This window comes from Oryx dammah, unplaced genomic scaffold (genome assembly GCF_014754425.2).
Source record: "Oryx dammah isolate SB20612 unplaced genomic scaffold, SCBI_Odam_1.1 HiC_scaffold_11058, whole genome shotgun sequence".
NCBI lineage: Eukaryota > Metazoa > Chordata > Mammalia > Artiodactyla > Bovidae > Oryx > Oryx dammah.
Window position 1 is genome coordinate 229898 of NW_024080452.1, and position 25767 is coordinate 255664.

At 37.0% G+C, this 25767-nt stretch overlaps 1 protein-coding gene across 1 annotated transcript in view; it reads left to right on the forward strand.

Annotated features, from left to right (window-relative positions):
- The window catches only part of LOC120860373 (nephrocystin-3-like), a 52927-nt gene that overhangs the window by 14141 nt on the left and 13019 nt on the right, over window positions 1–25767 (forward strand). Inside the window, exons 7-17 of the mRNA XM_040236174.1 lie at window positions 4141–4297; window positions 6784–6858; window positions 8367–8540; window positions 10992–11095; window positions 12993–13107; window positions 13365–13508; window positions 14087–14184; window positions 16846–16948; window positions 17387–17469; window positions 18841–18979; window positions 20842–21006. Of these exons, the coding sequence (XP_040092108.1) occupies window positions 4141–4297; window positions 6784–6858; window positions 8367–8540; window positions 10992–11095; window positions 12993–13107; window positions 13365–13508; window positions 14087–14184; window positions 16846–16948; window positions 17387–17469; window positions 18841–18979; window positions 20842–21006 (1357 nt within the window). The remainder of the gene's footprint in view (window positions 1–4140; window positions 4298–6783; window positions 6859–8366; window positions 8541–10991; window positions 11096–12992; window positions 13108–13364; window positions 13509–14086; window positions 14185–16845; window positions 16949–17386; window positions 17470–18840; window positions 18980–20841; window positions 21007–25767) is intronic.

The following is a 25767-nucleotide window of genomic DNA, read 5'->3' on the forward strand; positions in this document are numbered from 1 at the left end:
GTGGGGAATAAAGCAATGAAAATAAAACTAACAAATATGTTGAGAGGAAAGGAAAGAAAGAATAGATATGCAAAATTAAATAGAGGTAGATAAAGGAGACTTATATACACTAAAGCTTAACTTCAATGTGAAAAGAACAGTAGGAAAAGCAAACAAAGAATAAATGTAGGAAAATAATAATAGGTTTTAAAAAACTAATATTAAAAAAGGAGAAAAGGAAAAAAGGGAAGAGGAAAGGGGAAGAAAAAGAAAAAAGAAGAAAACTCCACAGAACTGCAAAAGCCCAACACAGAAGCAGAGGTTTATAACAAAGAAAATCGTGATTGAAAAAAAAAAATCAAAAGCTTAATTAGATTTCATGATGCCAATAAAATCAACAACTACAACAGGATGGGTTGAGGGGAAAGGACAGAAAAGGAGACAAAGGAAAAAAAAAAAAATCCAAAAGAAAGTACCGAACAAGTTAAAACATAAGAATAATAAATGTTTTTCTTGAGTCACTGCTGTTAAGATCCTTTCCCTCACTGGGAGTCACAGCCCAGCTCACCTCCCTAGGATACCCTCCAACACTGTGCTGGTCTCTGGACCTGCTGTGGGGGCAGCTCAGGTTCTAATCAGGTTTTATTCCTGTGTGTTCTTGCCTCCAATGTCCACAGCTATCAGAACTAGTGTGTTTTCTTTTGTGGGAGCTCTCAATGTCCTTCTATATATTCCATAGACACACAGTTTGCCTAGTTGTTCAAGTGAATTTAATCTGCAACTAGTACAGCTAGTGGGAAGGTTTTGGGTCTTCTTCCTTAGGCACCCTGCCCCTGAGTTTCAATTGTGGTTTTATTTCCACCTCTCTGGGTCGTCCACTGGGGTTTGCTTCTGAGGCTGCCCTGGAGGACTTGGGTCTGTCCCAGAGAGGGCCAGTTGCAGAGGTGGTACAGCTGCTTGGGTTGCAGGGGTTCTGGCAGCACCAGGTACTCAGGGGAGTTGGCAGCTAGGGCAGCAGGAAATATAGTTTTCTAGAAGAGTGCAACCAGTAATGGCCAAAATACTCCAGTGTTCTTGCCTGGAGAGCCCCGCTTATAGAGAAGCCTGGCAGGCCACAGTGCACAGGGTCGCAAAGAGTTGGATGTAACCAAAAGCAACCCCGTGTGCATGGAGGCAAGACTTTTTTTTTGCTTGTGGCAGCTCTGCCCAAGCGAGGGTTTAGCATGAAGGTGGTGCAGATGCTTGGTTTGCAGGGACTTAGCAGGGCCAAGTCTGCAGGTTCACAAACTGCCTTCACTGCAGGCGTTACGGCCCTGTCAGTCTTTTTTCAAGCCTCTGGTAGCTGGCGATCAGAAGGCCTCTTTGGCTAGTCTTTCTCTGTAGCTCCACACATTCAGACACAGGGGGCTCCCTTGCCTACGGTCCTTCTCTGTAGTTCAGTGCATCAGGTACATAGAGGCTGGGGTCCTACTCTGTAGATCGGTGAGTCAGGCACTTAAACAGTCACCCTGGGTGGCGTCCTACTCTAGTTCGGGTGCGTCAGGGGCTTGGTGGGCCATTCTCTCTATTGTTCATCTGCCGATGCTGGCAGTGGGAGAGAGAGGCTATGATGATGGCTCTACCCCCTACACATGACTCAGTAGTATTGCCTTGCTTCCATGGCTGCCTGGCTGCATGGCTTTCCTTCACAGGCGTTTCCCACCACAATCTCCCTCACATCCCCTCAGTCCATCTGTCTGCAGTCAACAGCATTCCTCGCCCTAGGATTGCTCCACAATCCCTAAATTCCAGCTCTCAGCCGCTGCACCTTCTAGGGGATCTGCGTCCTTGTCCAGGATGCATAGGGCTGCAGCAAGGACTGTCTGATTCTCATGGCATTTAGGCTGCCACAGATCAGCTGGTTCACTCTCATAAATGTTTCTCCTCTGACTCAGACAGTTGCCCCAGGGTGTGGATTGGACCCCTGCTTCAGTTCTCCCACCCACTGTGGGCAGTTCCAGTCCTACTAACATTCCTGTTTTTCCTCCTAGTTCCTTCATCCTACTGAGTTTTTGTGTGGTTCTGTATATTCTTTTCTGGTGGTCTGGTACTCCTGTCTGCTCTCAGCTTATGTTCTGCACACACTTCTGTGTCTGAAGGTGTATTCCTGATGTATCCGTGGAGAGAGATGTACTCCACATCCACCTACTCCTCTGCTATCTTGTTCTCTCTTTCTAATTGCATTCTTATAATCAAAGACAATCCTTGAAATTCAAAAAATTCTATGACTTTTCATACTTAAATATTAATAAAAAGTTTCACACTGTTAGGCTTGTTTTTGATAGGTTATAAGATTAACATCATTAATGTAAGATCATTTTAATCAGGGGTTAGCAAACTATGGCCCTCAAGTCAAATCCAGTCAGTCACCTGTTTGTATAAAATTTTATTGGAACACAGATACGTTCCTTTATTTGTGTATTGTCTACAGCTGCTTTCACAGTGTACCACCAGTGTTGACTATTTCAGCAGAGACAGTGTGTCCTGCAAAGCCTAGAACGTTGGCTAGCTGACTCTTCACAGAAAAGGGTGGTAACCCCTGATTTCAGTAATTAGCATTAACCTTCATTATTTTCTTTGTTCAGATACAGATTGAGAGGCAATTGAACACTTGTAGAAGTGTTAAATCATACTTTTAATTTGCTGAAGAGGTAACTACTTAAATCCAGTAAAGTGAGCGATTTTCTTATAATGTGAATATAATCACACCAATGAATCTAATCTGCAAACAAAGTTGTTCTTTTTTTTTTTTTTAACCAGTTAGATATATAGATAGAAGACAGAACAGGATAGATAGAAGGTAAAATAAGGGGTTAAGTTTTCTTACTATACTTTCTTTCTGATTGGATTTAATCCTTCCAAAGCATTTTTTTCTCTTTTTATTGAGGACCAACTCTGACTTTAACTGTGTATGGAAGTGTTTGGAGCCCTAAGCTTTACTAGAGACTCTGCAGTATAACCCATCCTTGATCCTTAGAACTATAGTGTATAGTCTGGATAGCCAGAGGCCAGGTGGCCGGGGAACCACCTGGTCAAGGAACCTTTTCCCAAAACAAGTTTGAGGATTCCTTCAACTTGATTTCCTCTAGTTGGAGTTCTTTACCTCCCCTCCCTGTTTTCCTTTCTTGTTTTGTTTTTTTATATTTATTAAGAATATATCCTGTTTTATATTTAACATATGGGTAATATTTTATCTCAGACAGTAGTATTTGTCATTTGTTGTTTTTCTCGTTAATTCTTTAATCTTTGTAACCATGTTTTTTTTTCGGTTTTCCTCTTTGTTTTTTCTTCTGTTTTGTATTAGGGCTGGTATTTTAGTTTTTTAATGAAAATTCTGAATCGTATAATGGCTTTCCCTTGTATATACACACTTATTTGCCTCCCTAGACAAACTTTGACTTAATGCCTTTTAGAAAGGGAAATTGTTTATAGTTTTCCTTGTGATATAGAAAATGCTAATAGTCTATAAGATTTCTAGAATTTAAATAGGAATAGTACAAACTATAGTTATAGTTATAGTACATTGTAACAGAATTTCTTTTTAACCTTTACCTTGGTCAAGATTTTTACTGGCTGCCTAGCCTTTCTCAGTTGCCTCTGGATCTTTCTTACAGTGTATCTGGGGTATAAGGATTCAGATCATTTATGGTATGAGTAAAGACTAAAGAAATAGAGAAGAGAAAATCTTGAAACCTTGAGGCTGATAATATTTGTGTTTTAACTTGAGAATTATATAATTGTAAACGGAATTAGGTTTTCCATTTATTTGCAAAGTCTCATGAGTCTGGTCCATTATTTTGAGCAATGTTTAACAGTATTTTTGAGAAGTTTTTAAAACAAATTATATTTAAATAAAGTTATGTATGATTTTAATTTAATTTATTGCACAGTTTATTGTCTGCTATTGTCTACTTTGTCTGCTAGTGAATATACTGTACTTTAATATAAGATAGAACAAAGCTATAAAAAACATCCATTTTTGGAGTTTCACTTGTTCTGCAGCAGGGCCTTTCCTGGCCACTTGTCATTGTAGGAAATCCCCTTCTTGGCACTTAGGTAAATAGACTATCTGTGTGCTGCCACCGTGCAGTGTAGCACAAGAAATACTGATTTCCAATCTAGCCTTTTATTGGAAGATTGTGAAGAAGCTTTTCTGAAAAACCCCGAAGGCAGACCACGATTAATTTATCATCGTTTGGAGGATGGGAAAGTCAGTTCTAACTCTGTCCAGCAACTGATTGATCAAGTTTCTAACCTGAACAAGACCAGCAAAGCCAAGGTAAAGTTCATCGGTTGTTTTTAAGAACATTCTTGGGAGAGCAGTGTGCTGGGACAAAAGCCATGAGGTGGAGTGAGCCTGGCATGTTTGAGGAAAGAAAGGAAGCTTGTGTGGCTGGAGCAGAGTGAGTGAGGGGACGTGAGTAGGAGAGGTCACAGGGGGCCAATCCTGAAAAACCTTGGTTTTTCTTACTTACAGCGAGGTAGGGAGCCACTGAAGGACTTTAACCAAAGAGGAAGAAATGCTGTTGTGACAAGGCTGTCTTGGGTGCTGTATGGAGAATTGACTGTGGTTTGAAGGGAGGGTAGTGGATGGGGACAGAGCTGGAGAGCTCCTGCTGTTATCCAGACGAGAGTTGCTGGTGGCTCAGACCAAAGGATGTGATGAGAAGTGATAGGATTCTGGATAAATTTTGACAGAGTCAATAAATTTCCTAAGAGATTAGTTGTGGACTCTGAAGGAACTAGACACGAATAGTGATATATACCTAAAAAGTGTATGATATGTAAGTGAACAAATCAGAATCATTACTGTGCATTTTTCTCAAGCACAGAGTCCTTCTATCTATTATAGGCCAAGGATCAGTGTAAGGAAGAGCCTTTTCCTGGTAACCCTTTCTGAGGGCTTTGGGAAAAGCCAAAAACTGATGAGGAGGAGAAGGATTTGATCATCCCTAGATGCAAAGCAGAATCTATTTTAGAATAGAGATTACAGGCTTTGCATTACTGCTAGCTGAGATAACTTGATGAATGTTTATAGTTAATGATAAGAATGCAATTAAACAACTCTAGGGTTTTCACAAAGTTTCTGTTTCTGTATGTCCAGCCAGAAAATAAGATCAAATGTGAATACAAACATTTTTCTTGAGGTCAGCATAATACAGTGAAGAGTCTAAGAAACAAAGAGTACATTTTTATTATAGTTAATCTCCAGAGCCATTTCATCCTATTTTATTTTGGTACCAGCCTACGTTACTAGATGCTACAAGGGAAGTTACTTATTCTCTAGATACTGCTTTTAAAAATTAGTATACCACAGGTTGAATTTTTTTATATAGGAGTCACAATCTCTCTACTATGATTATAAATTTAAATGTAGGCTAAACTTCTTTGCTTTGTTTTGTAGAATTATAGTTTTACTGGCATGAAGATGGATTTTGAATGTTATATATATTGAATGGTACAGAAATACATAAGATGAATTAGCTGTTTAATTCATGTGTGTGTGACTGTGTGTTTAAGAAAAAAAAAAATGCCATTCAGGACATCAAGAGAAGGGACATTCAGCAGAGTGATTAAAACAATAAAGGCTGGTATTTGGCTTTGCCTAGCTTTGGAATGTTCATAACCCAAAAGGTGAAGTGATTAGCACGGTATCTACAAGTTTTTACCTGAAACAAAACTATGAGAATTCAGCCACTGGAGTTTTCCTAAAAAAAAGACTTCCTTTCACCTGGGGCCAAGCCCCCCAGCCAAACAGGGAAGGAGCTGAGAGTGGCAGTTGTGGGGGTACCTTGTCCTCTGCACCACCACCTGCTCCCCAGGTGCAGGCCCCCTCAGCCTTGGCACATGGCCCCCTCCCCCCACCACTCCTCTAGATCATTCTATAAATAACCCCCAGATTTGCTGAGTACCTAGGCCCCAGATCCACAGAGAAAAGCAGAGGAAGCCCCATTAACTCCCACTAAAGAAAGGCTGGTTTCCCCTGACCCCAACCAGAGACCCCAACCCTTCCATGTTTCCTCAGGTTATCCTGATTACCCTTCCAAAACACATAGGCAGAAAGCAAGCAATATTCAGAGAGGGCATTTATATGAGCCTACGTGTTGAGGTTGCAGGACAAGAAGAAAAAAACAAAAATTATTTCCCCCAAGGCTGTGAGATAAAAAGAATCAAGCCAAACTTAGGAATACTTGCCACAGTCTCTGCTCCACATGATAAAATCTGCTTCTGTTTGCAGGCAGAGATGGAGGCTCCATGGCCTCGCAGCACACCCAGGGATGTAGACGCTGCTACCAGGCCCCAGCACATACCATCCCACCTATCCAGGCCCTTAGTCGGTTCCTGCTCTCTCGTGTCACAATGGTCAGCTGTGTGCATTAGTCCAGACAAAGTGGATTTTCAGTGGTGATACCAGGTCCTGGACAGAGTTTTGGCATCACCAATACCAGTCACTTTTCCAGATGGACACATGAACCGAAAAAAAAAAAAGAGAAAGCATACGTTTTGTTTTATTTGCAACATTGTTCACACAAAATCCCTTGCGTGACCTTAGACAAGGTATTTAACTTGCCTCAGTTTCCTCTTCTAGAAAATGGAGAGAACAACAGTGCCTTCCTTATAGGGTTGTGAGGCTAAGTGAGCTATATACATAGAGCGCTTAGAACAGTTCCTGACACGTAAGCCTGTGAAAATGTTCAGTACCACCTCCTCCTCCTGTTAGTATTGCTTTTTCTTGTTGTTAAACTTCTTTTTTTTCCCCCCCAGATCATTGATCACTTGGGAGATCCAGCAGAAGGAGTCTATAAAACCTATATTTATGTAGAAAAGATTATTAAACAGGTAAATATGCATTCCCTGTAAGATTTTATCTCAAATATCTTGACTGATTTCAATAAAATTGAGTTTTCCAGAGAAAATCACTTGTTTGCTTTTTTGAAAACAATACCTGGGTTGTGTGCCCTTGTTTCTGGCAAGAGTCCATCCTGTAATATTGTTGTGACATTCCCAGTACCGTGTATCTGTATCTCTGAGCTCACAAACGGTTTGATTCTTTAATACCCATCAGGTATAAAATGGATTACAACAGTGGTAGGTAAAAAGCAAGTATTTGAGAGATAATGTTCATCCTGTTCAGCAGAGAATTTCCTCAGGTTCTGTGTGCACCTTGAGTTTTTGTAAATAGAAAAATTCAGGATGGATTTTACTATCCTCCTAACCGTAGAGAGGAGTGAAAACATACCTCTGTGTGTCTGAGGTCACGGATCACAGAGACATCTCAAACTAAAAGTTTCTATGGTATCTCAGTATTATCTTGAAACTGTATATGAGTTAAATATTTTGCTTGATATTTACCTGTCTTTGTTTTTAATATTAAAAATCATTTAAAATTATGTATCAGCAAAAATGCTAATAATGATAATAAAAAGTGTTCCCTATCTTCAAGTAAAATGGGCACAAGAAGATGTTTAGCCTGTGTTTATTCTTACCTGCTGACCTCTCCCTCAGGGTACTGGGAACCCTATTTGAGAAGTAAGGGTTTAGATTACTTTTTAAAAATTAACTCGTGTTAAAGTATGGAGGTATGTTATTAGAGAAAAAGAGTGAGCCCTGAAACAAGATGAATTAAACAGAATAAATGGTAATAAATGAAAATGGACATATTCACCAACTTTACCACTTGTAGGACAATATATTTTCATTGATTAATATAAAGAATAGATATCACAGCAGAGATATTTAACATCAAAAAACTCTATCTTAGTAATTAAATTCTTATAAAAATGTAAAGCAGCATATATCTTAGACATTAGCACAGTCTTTAAAATTGTTCGCTAGCCAAATACAACCCTATTGTGTAATATTTTTCAGAAACCAGAGTCCCTCTAACTTTAATGAAAGAGAGAGGTCTTTGTTTTTATTATTTTAATATTTCTTTGTGTTGTTCTGTTAGTCAGTCAGTCGTGTCCAACTCTTTGCGATCCCATGTACTGTGACCCACCAGCTTCCTCGGTCGATGGATTTCTCCAGGCATGGATACTGGGATGGGTTGCCATTCCCTTCTTCAGGAGGTCTTCCTGACCCAGGGATTGAACCTGGGTCTCCTGCATTGCAGGCAGATTCCTTACTGTCTGAGCCACCAGGGAAGCCCTAATATTTCTTTACTTTTATTTTTAAACTACTGCTTAATTTTATAGTTATAAATTGATCCCTGGAGGTACCATAAAAGGCCATAGGTTTGAACTTGCCCTCCAAGGTAGATGAGGGCCGCCTGAGGCCTGTGTGCTGACTGTACTGTACAGGTCTTCACTTCCTTCATTCACCTCTGTGTGCTTTCTCTTGGTGTTCAGGACATCCTGGGCTTTGAAAACACAGACCTGGACACCAAGGATTTGGGCAGTGAAGATTCTATTCCAGAAGAAGATGATTTTGGTGATGTTCTGTGGGACATACATGATGAACAAGAGCAAATGGAAGCTTTTCAGCAAGCTTCAAATTCAGCCCATGAGTTGGGATTTGAGAAAGTAAGCATTTGGTTTACAGTTCCAACAAAAATCAGTTGCACTTAAAAGCTGTAACATAATTGTGGTTTAATCTAATTTTAGTCAAGGTTAAGGACTGTGTTAGTAACTTCCTCATGGCTTAATTATCCATGTTGAGACATGTGCTTAGGTTTGTATCATGTGAAAAAAAGTGAGATTCAAATATACTTATGAACATCAAACATGTTTAGTTAGATTGTGCTTGTGTGCAAAGTCACTTCAGTCATGTCTGACTGTTTGTGACCCTATTTGCCATAGCCCACCAGGCTCCTCTGTTCCTGAGATTCTTCAGGCAAGAATACTGGAGTGGGTTGCCATGCCTCCCTCCAAGGGATCTTCCCAACCCAGGGACTGAACCCGTGTCTCTTATGTCTCCTGCTTTGGCAGATGGGTTCTTTACCACTAGTGCCGCCTGGGAAGCCCTCGTTACAGATTAGGATTTATCAACTATATGTTTATTATGCTACCATCTGCAATTCTCTAAGATAATATACCTAGGAAACCTGATAAAAATAGTAAGGCTATCTATTCTTCCAGTTCCTAGAGGATTCAAAATATCAAACATCCAGAAAACAAAGCAGAGTAGTTAATGCAATAGGCAGATCTGTCCTTCAGCATCTTTAAATATCTAAGCTAATAAACAAGACTAGAAGTGTACAAAGAATCTATCTTCAAGTTTAAAAAGCACTTAATATTTTAAAATTAATAAAAGAATATCTTAAAGAATATTACAGTAACTGTCACTAATAGCTATGTTTTTATAGAACTTTTAATGGCTTTTATAATTTAGACTGTCAGTTTTATGTCTTGGTTCCACTGTTTCCTCACTATGGCTTTTGATCAAGCCACTTAGCTCTAAGCTTTGACTTTCTTGTGTATAAAATGAGGATGACTAATAGAACCTACCTCACATGGTTGTTGGGGGTACTAAACCAGATCTTGCACATAAAGCATTTGACACGGTACTCATCACATGGTAATGTTAAATTGTTATTTCATAAGGAAGGCAAGATATCACTATTTTGTAATTGAAGAACCTAAGGTTCAGATTATAGTTTGCCTATGAGCCTACAGAGTGTAGATTGCAGATGTAAGATTTTAACTTAGGTCTTTCTGGCTATAAATCCTACGCTTTCTTCTGTGGCAAGGAGTCTTAATTTGGGAAACACAGGTCTATAAAAAGACTTCATGTATGTGCTCCGTAGTATCTGACTCTTTGCTACCCTATCGACTGTAGCCTGCCGGGCTCCCCTGTCCATGGGATTCTCCAGGCAAGAATACTGGAGTGGGTTGCCATTTTCTCCTCCAGGGGATCTTCCTGATCCACAGATTGAACCCAGGTCTCCTGAGTCTCCTGCATTGGCAGGCAGATTCTTTACCACTTTAAGCCACCTGGACTTTAGGTAGGGCCATGAACTAAATCGTTAGGTCATACAACCTAACAATTTACAAGGTTTATGAGGTCATAAATCAAACAAGCCCTTTGTTTCTTGAGAAGCATCATTTCTATCAGAAATATTTGAATTCCTGGGAAATATGATATGACAAACAGAAAAACTGATTGAAAAACTATACTAAGTAATTATTTATTGTAATTGCTAGAAATGTCTGCTACCCTAAAGCTCACACAAACTACTTATTACACATTCTTTTGATTCCTCATCAGTTATCGTTTACACCACTGGTACACTTAAACATCCTAACCCCCAAGATGACTTTGGAAACTCCTTTATAACAACTGAGATATTGCAGTTTTCTGAGCAAGTTCCTTTTCAGCTCTGAACCAAGTTTTCCTATCTGGGAAGGCCTCGGAAATAAGAGTTCTTGGGCTTTGCATAGAATTCACCCAATTTCAAAAAGATCTTAGGTGGCCTGTCATAACTTGATTCTCTGTAGCAAGTTCGGTGACTCCAAGGCTTCAGATAAGGCCTTCTTATTGTTTCTTAGGAATCCCTGGAAACTGAGATGGTCTTCAGAACAGGTATTCTTCTGACCAGGAGATATAGAATGCCTGCTGATGATTCCCTCAAGGTCTTCTGTGGTTCTTTCCAAGGTTCAGGAGCTCAGGGTAATACAGTAGCCTCCCTGCAACATTCTGCAGAACATCTGAATGGTGCAAAGCCCCACAGTGATCTGAAAGGCTGCCCTTCATCCATTAATTTACATTAATACTGTAGCAGAAGAAATTGGGGCCCATTCTTAGTTTACTCCTTTGGACATATTTAACCAATCATAAAAATAAGCAATTATGAGGGTACTACTGAAAGTAGATTAAAATCTATTAAAGTAGATTAAATCTATTAAAAGTAGATTTCATTTTTTCTTGCAGCTTTTCTCCACTGATTTCAGATAATCGGAAATTGACTCTATTTAGTATTTGAAGAGGCATGTTCTTCCTCACAATATACAATTTAAATTTATTTTTATTTCTAGTACTACCAGCGCCTTAATGATCTTGTGGCAGCACCAGCACCAATTCCACCCCTTCTTGTATCTGGAGGACCAGGCTCTGGAAAGTCCCTTCTTTTATCAAAGTGGTATGATGCAGTGCAATTAAACAGTTATTTTTGTCATCATTTGAACTATGGAACTCATTCAACAAAGTGAATTATTGCATGTCTACCTTCCTGCAGGGCCTGTATTGAATATTAAAAAAGCAAAAAGAATAAAATAACAGACTCATGCCCTGAGAAATATATAACTTGAATGTTAGAGAGAAGATACAGAATGAGAAAGGAATAGCATTTGTGATTGTGTACATAAACTATGTTGTTGTTTAGTCTTTAAGTCTGACTCTTGTGTGACCTCATGGATTATAGCCTGTCAGGCTCCTCTGTCCATGGGATTTCCCAGGCAAGAATAGTGGAGTGGGTTGTCATTCCCTCTCCAGGGGATCTTCCCAACTCGGATCGAACTTGTGTCTCTTGAGTCTCCTGCACTGGCTGGCTGGTTCTTTACCACTGTGCCACCAGGGAAGCCCACATCAATTATATAGGTCAGAGCTAAGGGAGTGGTCAGTATCAATATCAATAGCCTCAGACATGCAGATGACACCACCCTGATGGCAGAAAGCTAAGAGGAGCCAAAGAGCCTCTTGATGAAAGTGAAAGAGGGAGTGAAAAATCTGGCTTAAAACTCAACATTCAGAAAACTAAGATCATGGCATCTGGTCCCATCACTTCATGGAAAATAGATGGAGAAACAATGGAAACAGTGACAGACTTTATTTTCTTGGCCTCTAAAATCACTGCAGATGATGACTGCAGCCACAGAAATTAAAAGATGCTTGCTCCTTGGAAGAAAAGCTATGACCAACCTAGACAGCATATTAAAAAGCGGAGACATTACTTTGTCGACAAAGGTCTGTCTAGTCGAAGCTATGGTTTTTCCAGTAGTCATGTATGGATGTGAGATTTGGACCATAAAGAAAGCTGAGCACTGAAAAATTGATGCTTTTGAACTGTGGTGTTGGAGAAGACTCTTGAGAGTCTCTTGGACAGCAAGGAGATCAAACCAGTCAATCCTAAAAGAAATCAATCCTGAATATTCATTGCGAGGACTGATACTGAAGCTGAAGCTCCAGTACTTTGGTGGGAAAGTTTGAAGGCAGAAGGAGAAGGGGATGACAAAGGATAAGATGGATGACATCAACAACTCAATGGACATGAGCTTGAGCAAGCTCTGAGAGTTGGTGATTGACAGGGAAGCCTGACATGCTGTAGTCTGTGGGGTCACAGAGTTGGACTGAGCAGTTGAACTGAACTGAAGGGAGTGGTCAGTGTGACAAGGAATTAGGTGAATTATAGAGGCATGTACCTTTATTTTCAGTTACTGGGCTCATCTTTAAAGATTAATTGGGATTTTAAATATTTGAAATAAGACAGACTATTTAGAGTGAAATAAATCATAAAGAATATAAAAATAAAGGATAATCTTTACTATGAATATAAAACTAGTTCTTTGAATTATGGACTAAGTTTCCTTTAAGCTAATAAACTCTTATTTTAGTTCATCATGTTATTTAAAAACAAGAGGTATTCATAGTTATTTACATTGAGGAGTTACCATATGTTATTTCCTTTTTATTGCCCTTTTATTCAAAGTTATATTTCAAAATATTATTTTTGTGCTTACCATAGAAACTTCTTTCTTCCTAGGTTAATGTTCATTTTACTAATACTTTAACCTCAAATGTATAGTATTTTGATTAACATTAGTCACATCAATTTGTAAGTAAAATGAAGCTATAATTTTTAATGGTTTATTTAAAAGAATCTAAAAGTGGAGTAAAAATGGAAATTTCCCACATTAATTCAAAATTAACTGATCGTGTAATTACTAACAGGTAGCAATTGATGCTTCATGCATTGTGAATTCTTTTTTGTTGACAGTAAAGGAGGTTTATCATTCTTACAAAAGGTCTTTTTCTTTCAGGATCCAATTACAACAGAAGAATTCCCCTAACACACTAATTCTTTCTCATTTTGTGGGGAGGCCCATGTCAACCAGCTCAGAGGCTTCCTTGATTATCAAACGACTGACTCTAAAGGTAGAATATACCATTTTTGGAGTTAGTTACTACAATTTTTATTTAGATTCAGAAGTTGTCTGGCCTGAGGACCTGCTAATAAACTAATTTTCAGTATTACCCATTTGTTTTGGTTTTGCATAAGGTTAAAAGTATATTTAATGCTATTGGGTCCTTGTGGTGACAATTTTGGTTTAAAATGCAGAGATAGAAATCGTTCTCACCAGCTGTGTGATAAAGCGTAGCTACTTTAACTTGAATGTGTCCTCACCTTGCAGTTGATGCAGCATGCTTGGTCAGTATCTGCTCTGACATTGGATCCTGCTAAGCTTTTGGAAGAATTTCCACGCTGGCTGGAAAAACTCTCTGCCCGTCATCAAGGCAGCATCATCATCATTATTGATTCTATAGATCAAATTCAGGTATGTTTTCACTTTGTAACCTGTTGATGCACTCAGAAAGAGACAAAAATATCAGTATCAGTAATGACAGATATTTAAATCATCATCATTATTGATTCTATAGATCAAATTCAGGTATGTTTTCACTTTGTAACCTGTTGATACACTCAGAAAGAGACAAAAATATCAGCAATGACAGATGTTTAAATCATGTTTGTAAGAAAAAAATGTTGATTTTGTTTATTTCTGCTTAATTTATAGAGAGGAAGCATGTGGATAGTACAGAAACACACACACACACACATATATATATGCCAGTAGACACTAGTATCTTGTTGGGAAGGACCAACTATATTTTCACAATTAGCAAATATTGTTCATTTTTACATAGTTTTAGGGCTTTGACATTTCCTTACATGCCCAGAATTCAGATCAGTGATGGTAGTGTTTTACCACTTGTTCTTCTAATATTCTGAGATAAATAATCCCCAAATAAGATTTTACCCTTAATGAGAAATATAATGAGAATTTCATTTTAATTGGAAAGCTTTTGAAATATTTTAAATTAATAGACGGAATTTTGTTTTTATATATTTAAGCAAGTTGAAAAACACATGAAATGGCTGATAGATCCACTGCCTGTGAATGTAAGAGTAATTGTTTCTGTGAATGTAGAAACATGCCCCCCAGCATGGAGGTAAGCTGCTAACATTAGTTATTTCTGGCTACGTGAAATATTTTAAGTAGAAAGAAAGGTTTTTGATACGTGATTATTTCTCATATTTTTCATGTAAGTGGGAGTGAGGATAGGGAGAAGTGGACAAATTCAGGAAAAGGATACAATCTATAGCATTTTGTGGGAAGTTAGATCTGAGATGTGAGGGAGAAGACTAGGATGGCCCCCAGGTTTCTGGCTTGAGAAATAAAGTAAATTGTGGTTCCATGAACTAAGATGGGAAACACAGAGGACAGGCAGGTTTGTGAAGGAAAAGTCATGAGTTTTGTTTTCAGACATGGTTTGTTTGAGTTGGCAATTATAGCTCCAATTGGTGATTTCTGTCTAGTAGGCAGTTAAATTTATGGGTGAGGAAAGCAAGGGAAGAGCTGGACCAGGAAAAATAAGACTAGCCACCTGTGATCCTGAAATGCAAGTCCAATACTTAAAAAGGGATGCAGTGGTTGAGTTCTTTGAAGTGGTGTTTCTCAATCTATTTTGTCTCTCTACCCCAGGAGCCTTTTTGGTAATGTTCTTCCTAATCACCTCCCTACCAAGAAATTTTAATATCACACATATACCATATATAAATTCATGAACATAAACAGATATATGTGTATTTGTTGTTCAGCTGCTAAGTCATGTCTGACTCTTTGCAGCCCCATGGACTGCGACATGCCAGGCTTCCCTGTTCTTCACTATCTCCTGGAGTTTGCTCAAACTCACACCCATTGAGTCAGTGATACCATTGAACCATCTCATCCTCTGTCTCCCCTTTCTCTTCTTGCCTTCAATCTTTTCCAGCATCAGGGTCTTTTCCAGTGAGCTGGCATTTTCCATCAGGTAGCCAAAGTATTGGAGCTTCAGCTTCAGTCCTTCCAATGAATATTCAGGGTTGATTTCCTTTGGGATTGACTGGTTTGATCTCCTTGCTGTCCAAGGACTCTCAAGAGTCTTCTCTGGCACCACGATTCGAAAGTATCAATTCTTTAGCACTCAGCTTTCTTGCAAAGATTAAAAGTATACTCAGTGCAATTGGGTCCTTTTGGTGACAATTTTGGTTTAAAATGCAGAGATAGAAATATTTCTCACCAGCTGTGAGAAACATGACTCATATCCATACATGACTATTGGAAAAAGTATAGCTTTGACTATATGTACCTTTGCTGGCAAAGTGATGTTTCTGCTTTTTAATATGCGGTCTAGGTTTGTCATAGTTTTTCTTCCAAGGAGCAAGTGTAATTTTGTGCAGTCACTGTCCACAGTGATTTTGGAGCCCAAGAAAATAAAACCTGTCACTCTTTCCACTTTTTCCCCAGCTGTTTGCCGTGAAGTGATGAGCCCAGATGCTATGATCTTGGTTTTGACTGTTGAGTTTTATAGCCAGCTTTATCACTCTTTCTCCTTCCTCAAGATGTTCTTTAGTTCCTCTTTGCTTTCTGCATTATGGTGATGTCATCTGTATATCTGAGGTTATTGATATTTCTCCCAGCAATCTTGACTCCAGCTTGTGAGTTGTGCAGCCTGACATTTTGCATGATGTACTCTGCATATAAGTTAAATAAGCTGGGTGACAATATACAGACTTGAGGTACTCCTTTCCCAATTTTTAACCAATCTGTTGTCCCATGTTCAGTTCTAACTGTTGCTTCTTGACCTGCATACAGGTTTCTCAGGAGGCAGATAAGGTGGTCTGGTATTCCCATCTCTTTAAACATTTTCCACAGTTTGTTGTGATCCACACAGTCAATGGCTTTAGCCTAGTCAATGAAACAGAAATGGATGTTATTCTGGAACTCTCTTGCTTTTTCTATGAGCCAGTGGATGTTGGATATTTGATCTCTGATTCCTCTGCCCTTTCTAAATCCAGCTTGTATATCTGGAAGTTCTTGGTCCCATACAGTTGAAGCCTAGCTTGAAGGATTTTGAGCATAATCTTGCTGGCATGTGAAATGAGCATAATTGTACAATAGTTTGAACATTCTTTGGCATTGCCTTTCTTTGGGATTGGAGTGAAAACTGACATTTTTCAGTCTTGTGGCCACTGCTGAGTTTTCCAAATTTGCTGGCATACTGAGTGCAGCACCTTAACAGCACCATCCTTTAGGATTTGAAATAGCTAAGCTGGAATTCCATCACCTTCCCTAGCTTGCTGGGGAGGGGAAATCTTACACTTTTTATGTATAAAGCACAGATTTGTGGTTTATAAAAAGTGTAAGATTTCCCTTCTCCAACAAAGAATTTCAGCACTTCATTGAGACTGGACGTTATAGGGTATTAAATTTGACTGAATTACAAGCAATGTTTGGTCAAAGACTATGTCTGGCACTATTCCTCATAGGTACCAATACTGACGTTATTTTACTGATCGTATAGAACATAGAACTAGAAATGTTTTACCAGTTTACTGTCAATATATGCGCATTTATCTTATAACAGTGTTTGTTGTGATTAATTGCTAAAAGTGATGACATGCATGTTATAACATGTATAAAGGAAATAATATTACTATGTTTAACAGAGATTAATTTTATGAAGGTAGTATAAAAATTAATTCTTATAATGGAGTTTGATTTGTATTATGGGAAGCTTTGTTGTTTCATTAGAAAAGAATTTCATTTTTTCTTTTTCTTTAAATAAAAGGCTGTGGCCTACACTTCATCTTGACCCTTTAAATCCAAAAGATGCAAAATCTATTATAATTGCAGAATGCCACTCTGTAGACATTAAATTGAGTAAAGAGCAGGTAAGTATTTTTAATTTTGCTGCTCTCTTTTACTCTCTATAGCTTTCTTTATTTAAAAAAAAATACCTTATATGAGACTTAAAATTCAATATAGGAACTCTATGTGGTTCCAAGGAAAATTGGAATTTAGTTATTACTTTGTTAAATGGATTTTCCCTTAAACTAATAAGATATAGAACAAGTAATAAAAAAGACTGGTCTTAAGGCTTACTTTACTGTATTATATTAAGCAGTATTTTAAAAGTGAAAAAGCATTTGTATGTTGACAGCACTTGTAGTTTACCATAGCACGGCAGTGATGCCACTGATGAGCTGGCAGGAACTGTGTTATTTCTTCAGGGACATTTGCTGATGGCTCAGTTGTAAAGGCCACTTAATTCCAGGGTGGTTTTGTATTTTTGTTTTGTTTTGTTTTGTTTTTTTGGTTAACTGGTACAGGAGAAGAAGCTAGAACGACACTGTCGTTCTGCTACAACCTGCAATGCTCTTTACGTCACTCTTTTCGGCAAAATGATTGCACGGTAAGTGGTAGTTATTTTATGTCACCTTCAGCAATTTTGTGTTTGCTGCAGAATGCTTCCTCACTGTGTGAAACAGAACTGATCATTATGGCAATCTCTCAGGCCACTAAGATTCTAGTGTTCTAACTGTGATGCTATGACTTGACTGTGATACTGTAACTTGACATCCATGATAACGTGGTGACTGAAAATTGCTGGCCCTTGAATATCAGAACTTGTTGGAAATATTTGTCTGATTTTCATCACAGTAACCTTTTCTCAACTTGGGGCTGCAAAAGAAGGCAATATTTGTTCTAAATTGTCACCTTGAGGCCCGTAGTTTTGGGAAAGTGAGGAGGCAAATGAGGCATAAAAAATGTTATTTCTGGTGTCTTTCAATATCAGTAGATAGGTGTATTGGTAGGAATTTTTAATTGTCTCTGTTCCCACATCCTGATAAACATTTCATCTTACAGCAGAGACTTCTATTTTAGACATTCATTTGTAATGTGCCCTTATATAAGCAGTAGAGGATTTTACTACCTTTACTTCTTCAGGACAGCCTCACCTTACTTTGTCTGTTTGCAACCAGAGGTAAAAAAAAGAAAGACTAATACTTGTTTTGCTATTCATCAGAGTAGGTTGTAATCCTAGCACAATTCATATTGGGAAAACTGAAACTAGCACTGTTGTCTCTCAATTCCACATTCTCACCTGAAGCACCAAATTTGAAATGAAAAAAATCTTTCAAAACTTTGAATTGCCTGTGATATTTTCACTGACCCCTCCCCCTGTCCCCAGAGTTGTAGCAGTGGCTTGCATGAGTACAATTCAAAAGTGTTAAGTCATGCATTTCGTATTTTTTGAAGTAATCTCTTTTAAGAGGGACTATGGACCATTTTTTTTTTTCACGATTCTTTACATATTAAAAAAAGAAACCACTGGTAAATATCATGTAATGTTTTAAAACAAACCCTATCTACTGTTTTCTTTAAGCTGGTGTTTTCCAAATTCTGGTTCTGTTTGTTTAAATTTAGTTTGCATGGCTAACTAATAATACTTATTTGTAATTATTTTCTTGCTTCCTGTATGTAGGTGGCACGCATCTAGATGTACCATGTCTTATTTTTATGTTCCATAGTGTGCAGTAATTACTTGATACGTAGTTAATTCCCAGCATATTGCATTGAACTAAATGGTATACGAAAATAACTCTGATGATTCTAGCAGTCCCATAAAACTAACGTTTTCCTGGGCCGTGTTTTATCGAATTCCTGTTGTCACCAGTTGAACAGTATAAAAATGATAAAGTAGAGCATTGTTTTTATTTACCCCCAATTATTCAGTTGTTGGCAGACTGTAAGAAATTAAATCTGTTCTCAATTCCAACAGTGCTGGGAGAGCAGGCAATTTAGATAAAATCCTTCTTCAGTGTTTCCAGTGTCAAGACACTGTTTCATTATACAGACTTGTTCTGCGATCTATCCAGGAGTCCATGGCAAACGATACAGATAAAGAACTAATGAAACAGGTAAAATGTAATAAACTTATAAAGGGAAGATTATTTTGCCATGTTTGGATTTGTGTGTGAATTGAAGTAAATGGTAAATCCCTGTAATGTTAAATATGTTTCAAGCATATACTATACCCACTGCCATAGCGTGCTTATGACCAGAAGTGATATCTCAGGGAATCTTCATTTTCCTGATTATCATGGAGATTTTTCATCTTTTCATGCTTCTTGGCTATTCTTGTTTCATCTTCTGTGAGTTGCTGGGTCAGGTCCTTTACCCATTTTTTAACTGAGTTGACTTTTTCTTGTTGATCTGTTAGTTTTTAAAGGTTCTGCATATTGAATACAAATTCTTTGTTATAGAGTTTACAAATTAATGTCTTCCCTGTTCTTGTGTTTTAACCTTATGACATCATTATACAAAGTTTTATTTTAATAAAATGAGATTTATCCACAGTTTCTTTTATGGTTTATGTCTGTTTATCTTTTTTTTTTTTATCCTTTGCTGTCATAAAAATGATTTGATATTTTTCCCTTCAAAATATTTTACAATTTTGTTCTTCATGTGTAAGTCCTTAATGCACATTACATATTTTTATTTATTGTGTGAGGAAGGAATCTACTTTTTTTTTGCTATGCTGCACAGCTTGCAGGATCTTAGTTCCCTGACCAGGAATTGAACCTGGGATACTGCAGGGAATTCCCAGGAGCCTAATTCTTAATCTTTTAAAATATAGCTAGTTAATTGTTCATTTTACTTTATATCTTTTCTACTGATTTGGAATGCCACCTCTCAGGTATCAAGCTCATATAAAAACATGAGTCTGTTTCTAGGCTCTTCTGTTCCAATTTACTATTCCTTATCAATACCACTGTCTTAAGTATTAGAACTTGAAAGTAAGCTTTGATATTTCATTGGGCAAACCCCCTCTTAATATTTTTCATAGTTGTCTTGGCTCATTTCCCATGTGTATCTTTAGAGTTGGCTCAGCGAGTGCCATGGAAATTCAATATGCAATTTTTTAATTGGAATTGCACTGAATTTAGAGGCTAATTTGGGAAAAATTATCTTATATCTTCTCCTTCATGGAAAGCTAGATAGTTCTCCATTTATTTAGTCATCGTCTTGACTGATTTTCAAATAACATTTTATCTTCTGTCCCATAAAAATTTTGAACATCTTTTGTTAAAATTTGTTTCTAATGACTCTGTAGTAGTTAAAATAACTTGTAAAACTTTTTTTGTTGCTGGTTATTCAACTTAGTTTTTGGAAATTCACTAACAACCTTGCTGAGCCCTTATAGTTTTAACCTGAATCCATTTTTGTGTTTATTTCTCAGCCTGGGGGGGTTCCTGTAGGTTGGACTTTTCATTCTACCTCTAAGCCCACAAGCTTCCTTCCTTGTCTTCTTGTTCTGCTATTTATCTATCTAAATTTTCAGTTTCCTATTTGGGATACTTGGGGGATTTCTCTTTCTTTTCTGAAGGTTCAATTATGATTTTAGAAATGTTTTGTTACTTGTTGTTATCTGATATTAAGAGGCATTTGTACTAAGAGGGTTGTTTTCTTCCACCATCTTCCCAGAATTGGAACTCTATCATTAGTTTTATTAATACATTTCCTGAAGTTTTAATTTCACTAAACTTTTTCTATATGTATATTATCTTTGGCATGCTACATTTTATATGTACACTGTCTTATTCTTGATTAGTGTCTTTTGGAAAGTGTGTTTTAGGAAATCTGTTTCTTGGCTTATTAAGTCACTTGAATGATAAATTTGAATAAGTTATAAGCTGAAAATAATTATGGACATTTTAATGGCTATTAGTTAACAATAGAGGTACTGTATAATCACTGTTAATTTATTTTATCTACCTAGATTCTCTGCCTTGTAAATATTAGTCACAATGGTGTGAATGAGTCAGAATTGATGGAACTCTATCCTGAGATGTCCTGGACTGTCTTGACCTCCCTTATTCACAGTTTACACAAAATGTGTTTGTTGACTTATGGTTGCGGTTTGCTTAAGTTTCAACATCTACAGGTAAATGTTTTCTTAGTAAAGTTTTTTCACTTATTGAAATGTCTACATATCATCACATATGTATTATGCTATATAATACCATATTATTTCAAATATTTCAATTAAAAGACAAATTGAAATCTCATTTGGCATTACAGATATTTTTCCAGTAATTTTAGGTTAGATACAAAATTTGGCTAATATTCTTATGAAGTAAATACCTTTATGAAATGGCTATTACTTTAAAAAGTAGTTTTTTCTGAAAGAGAAAAATGTTTTTTCAATTTTATGTTTCATTGTATTGTTGGTGTATTATAATGTTTTAAGAGCTTGGGTTCTGTTACTCTGCCTCAATTCACAGCCCAGCTCTTTACAGCTTAATGTAACCCTGGACAAGTTCTCTGAGCCTTGGGCAGATGTTTTTAGCTTACCTCAAGGGTTGTGAAGATAATTAATTGAAATGGTAAATAATTAATTTGTCTTGGTGAAGTCCTAAACATGATTTCTAGCACCTAGTAAATAATGACTAATATAACTCTTTTTTTTGTACTGCATAAGTTGCATCTGTTAATCCCAAATTCCCAATCCTTCCCTCCCCAACTACCCCTTCCCCTTGGAAAACACAAATTTGTTTTCTGTGTCTGTGATTCTGTTTCATAGATATGTTTGTTTGTGTCATATTTTAGATTCCACATATAAGTGGTAATCACAGTTTGTCTCTTTCTGACTTCGCTTAGTATGAAAATCACTAGGTCCATCCATGCTTCATTTTAATTCTTTTATTTATGGCTGAATAAATATTCCATTGCATATATGTGCCATGTATTTTTTATCCATTCTCCTATTGATGGACATTTAGGTATTTTCCATGTCTTGGCTATTGTAAAGAGAACTACCATGAACACAGAAGTGCATGTATCTTTTTGAATTACAGTTTTTTCTGGGTAAATGCCAAGAGTGGAATTGCCAGATCTTATGATTACTCTATTTTTAATTTTTTAAGAAACCTCCATGCTGTTTTCCATAGTGGCTGTACCAGCTTACATCCCTACCAACACTATGGGAGGATTCCCTTTTCTCTACACCCTCTCCAACATTTGTTATTTGTAGACTTTAATGATGGCCATTCTGACTGGTGTGAGATGGTACCTCACTGTAGTTTCGATTTACATTTCTCTAAAAATTAGCAATAATGAGTATCTTGTCATATGCCTATTCACCATCTGTATGTCTTTGGAGATATATCTACTTAGGTCTTCCACTCATTTCTTGATTGGGTTGTTTGGTTTTTTTTTATTGAGTTGTATGAGCTGTTGGTATATTTTGGAAACTAAACCTCTGTTGGTCACATCATTTGCAAATATATTCTCCCTTTGTTTGTTTATGATTTCCTTTGCTGTACAGAAGCTTATAAATTTGATTAAGCCCTGTTGGTTTAGTTTTGCTTTTATTTCTATTGCCTTGGGAGACTGACCTAAGAAAACATTGGTATAATTATGTCAGAGAATGTTTTGCCTATGTTCTCTTCTATGAGTTTTATGGTGTCATGTCTTATATTTAAGTCTTTAAGGCATTTTGAGTTTGTTTTTGTGTATGGTGAGAGATGTGTTCTAACTTCACTGATTTACATGCAGCTGTACAGCTTTGCTAACACCACTTGCTGAAGAGACTGTCTTTTCTCCATTGTATTTTCTTGCTTCCTTTGTCGAAAATTAATTGACAGTATGTGTGTGTGTTTTTCTTGGCTGTTTCATTCCATTGATCCATAGGTCTGTTTTTGTGCCAATATCATGCTGTTTTGATTGCTATAGCTTTGTAGTATTGTCTGAAGTCTTGGGGGGTTATGCCTCCTGCTTTGTTCTTTTTCCTAAGGATTGCTTTGTCAATTCTTTGACTTTTTATGGTTCCATATAAATTTTAGGATCATTTGTTCTAGTTTTGTGAAAAATGTCATGGGTAATTTGGTAGGGATAACATTAAATCTATAGTTTGCTTTGGGTAGTATGTCCATTTTAACAATATTAATTCTTCCAGTGCAAGAGCATGGGATATCTTCTATTTTTTTGAATCATATTGTTTCCTTTATTAATGTTTTATAGCTCTCAGCATATAAGTCTTTCACCTCCTTGGTAAGATTTACTCCTAAGTAAATTTTTTGCTATGACTTTAAAAGGAATAATTTTTTACATTCTCTAGTATTTCATTGTTAGTGTAAAGAAATACAACTGATTTCTTTATGTTAATCTTATATCCTGCTATCTTCCTGAAATCATTGATCTGTTCTAGTAGTTTTTGTGTGGAGTCTTTAAAGTTTTCTATATGCAGTATCATGTCATCTGCATATAATGACAATTTTAACTCTTCCCTACCAATTTGAATACCTTTTACTTTTTTTTTTTTGGTCTGATTGCTGTGGCTAGGACTTCAAATACTATGTTGAAGAGAAGTGAGGAGAGTGGGCATCTTTGTCTTCTTCCAGATTTTAGTGAGAAGGCTTTCATTTTTTCACCACTGAGTATTATACTGGCTGTGGGCCTGTAATAAATAGCTTTTATTATGCTGAGATATGTTCCCTTTGGATCTACTTTGGTAAGAGTTTTTATCATAGATGGATGTTGAATTTTCTCAAATACTTTTTCTGCCTTTATTGAGATGATCATGTGTTGTCTTTTCTTTGTTGATGTGGTATATCACATTAATTAATTTGCATATATTAAATCATCCTTATGATTCTGGGATGAATCCACCTTGGTTGTGGTGGTGTATGATCTTTATGTATCATTGAATTCAGTTTGTTAATATGTTGTTAAGAATTTTTGCAACCATATTCATCAAAGATGGCCTATAATTTTCTTTTTCAGAAGTGTCTGGTGTGGTATCCAGGTGATGGTGGCTTCATAGAGTTTCTTTGGGAATGTACCTTTCTCTTCAGTCTTTTAGAAGAGTTTAGAAAAGACTGGTATAAGGTCTTCCTTGTATGTTTGGTAGAATTCACTTGTGAAGCCATCTGGCCTTGGACTTTGGTTTGTAAGGAGTTTATAAATTACAGATTCTATTTTACTTCTAGTTATTGGTCTGTTCAAGTTATTTATTTCTTCTTGATTCAGTTTTGCTGGATTGTATGTTTCTAGAAAGTTGTCCATTTCTTCTAAGTTGTTGAATTTGTTGACCTGTAATTGTTCCTAGTATTCTCTTATGGCCCTCATACCAAAAAATGTTAAGTCCACACAGGCTACACAGGGATGCTCCGACATAAAAATGGTCCTCCAAGACCACAGTAGATAACTGTTTCTCCTAAATCCATAGAGTAAGAGAAATATAAGTAAAACGAAGCAGAGGAACCACTCCCAAATAAAAGATCAAGAGAGTTCTCGTTAAAGAACAAACAATGAGACAGACTTCTTCAATCTAATAGACACTGAAACAACAAGATAATGAAAATACTGAAGGAATTAAAAAGGACTATTCATAGTAATGTAGGTTACTGTACAAAGAGACTAGAAACTAGAAGGAGGAGCCAAGAAAAATTAGAAAATTCACTTGCTGAAATGAAAGCTGGGCTAAAGGTAATGAAGAGCAGAATAAATAATGCAGAAGAATGAATAAGTGATCTGGAAGATAGAATAATGGAAATCACCCTATCAGAACAGCAGACAGAAAACCAAATGAATAAAAAAAAAGCAATATAAGAGACCTATGGGATACTATAAAAGCATGTCAGTCTACACATAGTAGGGATCCCAGAAGGAGAAGAAAGAGAAAAGGGGGGTTGAAAATATATTTGAACAAATTATGCCTGAAAATTTCCCAAACCTAAAGAAAGAAACATATCCTCCTGTGTACAGGAGGCACAGACAAGATAAACCCAAACAGACCTATATCAATACATCCTATAATAAAAAATGGCAAAAGTTAAACATAAAGAGGGCTAGAGAATAAGGGGTGACAGAGAATGAGATGGTTGGATGGCATCACTGACTCAATGGACACAAGTTTGAACAAACTCTGGGAAATAGTGAGGGATAGAGAAGCCTGGATTGCTGCAGTTCATGTGGGCGCAGAGTCAGACATGACTTAAAAATTGAATAACAACAAAATATAAAGAGAAGATACTAAAGGAAGCAAGAGAAAAACAAAGAGTTGATTATAAGGGAATCCCCATAAGGCTATCAGATGATTTCTCTACAGAAACATTATAGGCCAGAATAGAATGACAAAATATATTCAAAGTCCTAAAACAGAAAAATCTGTAACCTAGGATACTCTACCCTCCAAGATTATAATTTAGAACTTTTCAGATGGGCAAAAACTTAAAAAAAAACAGCAATACTAAACCCATCCTAAAGGAAATATTGAAAGGTCTTATCTAAATAGGAGAGAAGTAAGAATCAAGAGGGAAGAGAAAACCACAATTGGAAAGTAAATCATTGAAATAAGCTGGTTTGTTAGTTAGTCACAAAGTCATGTCCAACTCTTCTGCAATCTCATTGACTATAGCCTGCCAGGCTCCTCTGTCCATGGATTTCCCAGGCAAGAATACTGGAGTGGGTTGCCATTTCCTTCTCCAGGGGATCTTCCCAACACAGGGATTGAACCTGCATCTCATGCATTGGCAGGCAAATTTACCACTGAACCACCAGGTACACAGATATTTAAAAATTTCTGTGAAAGTGGTAATAACCACAACAAACAGCAAAAGGACAAACATGAAGATATAAAAGAGGACATCAAGATCATAAAATGCGGGGGATGAGCATAAGAAAATGTAGATTTTTTTTCCTC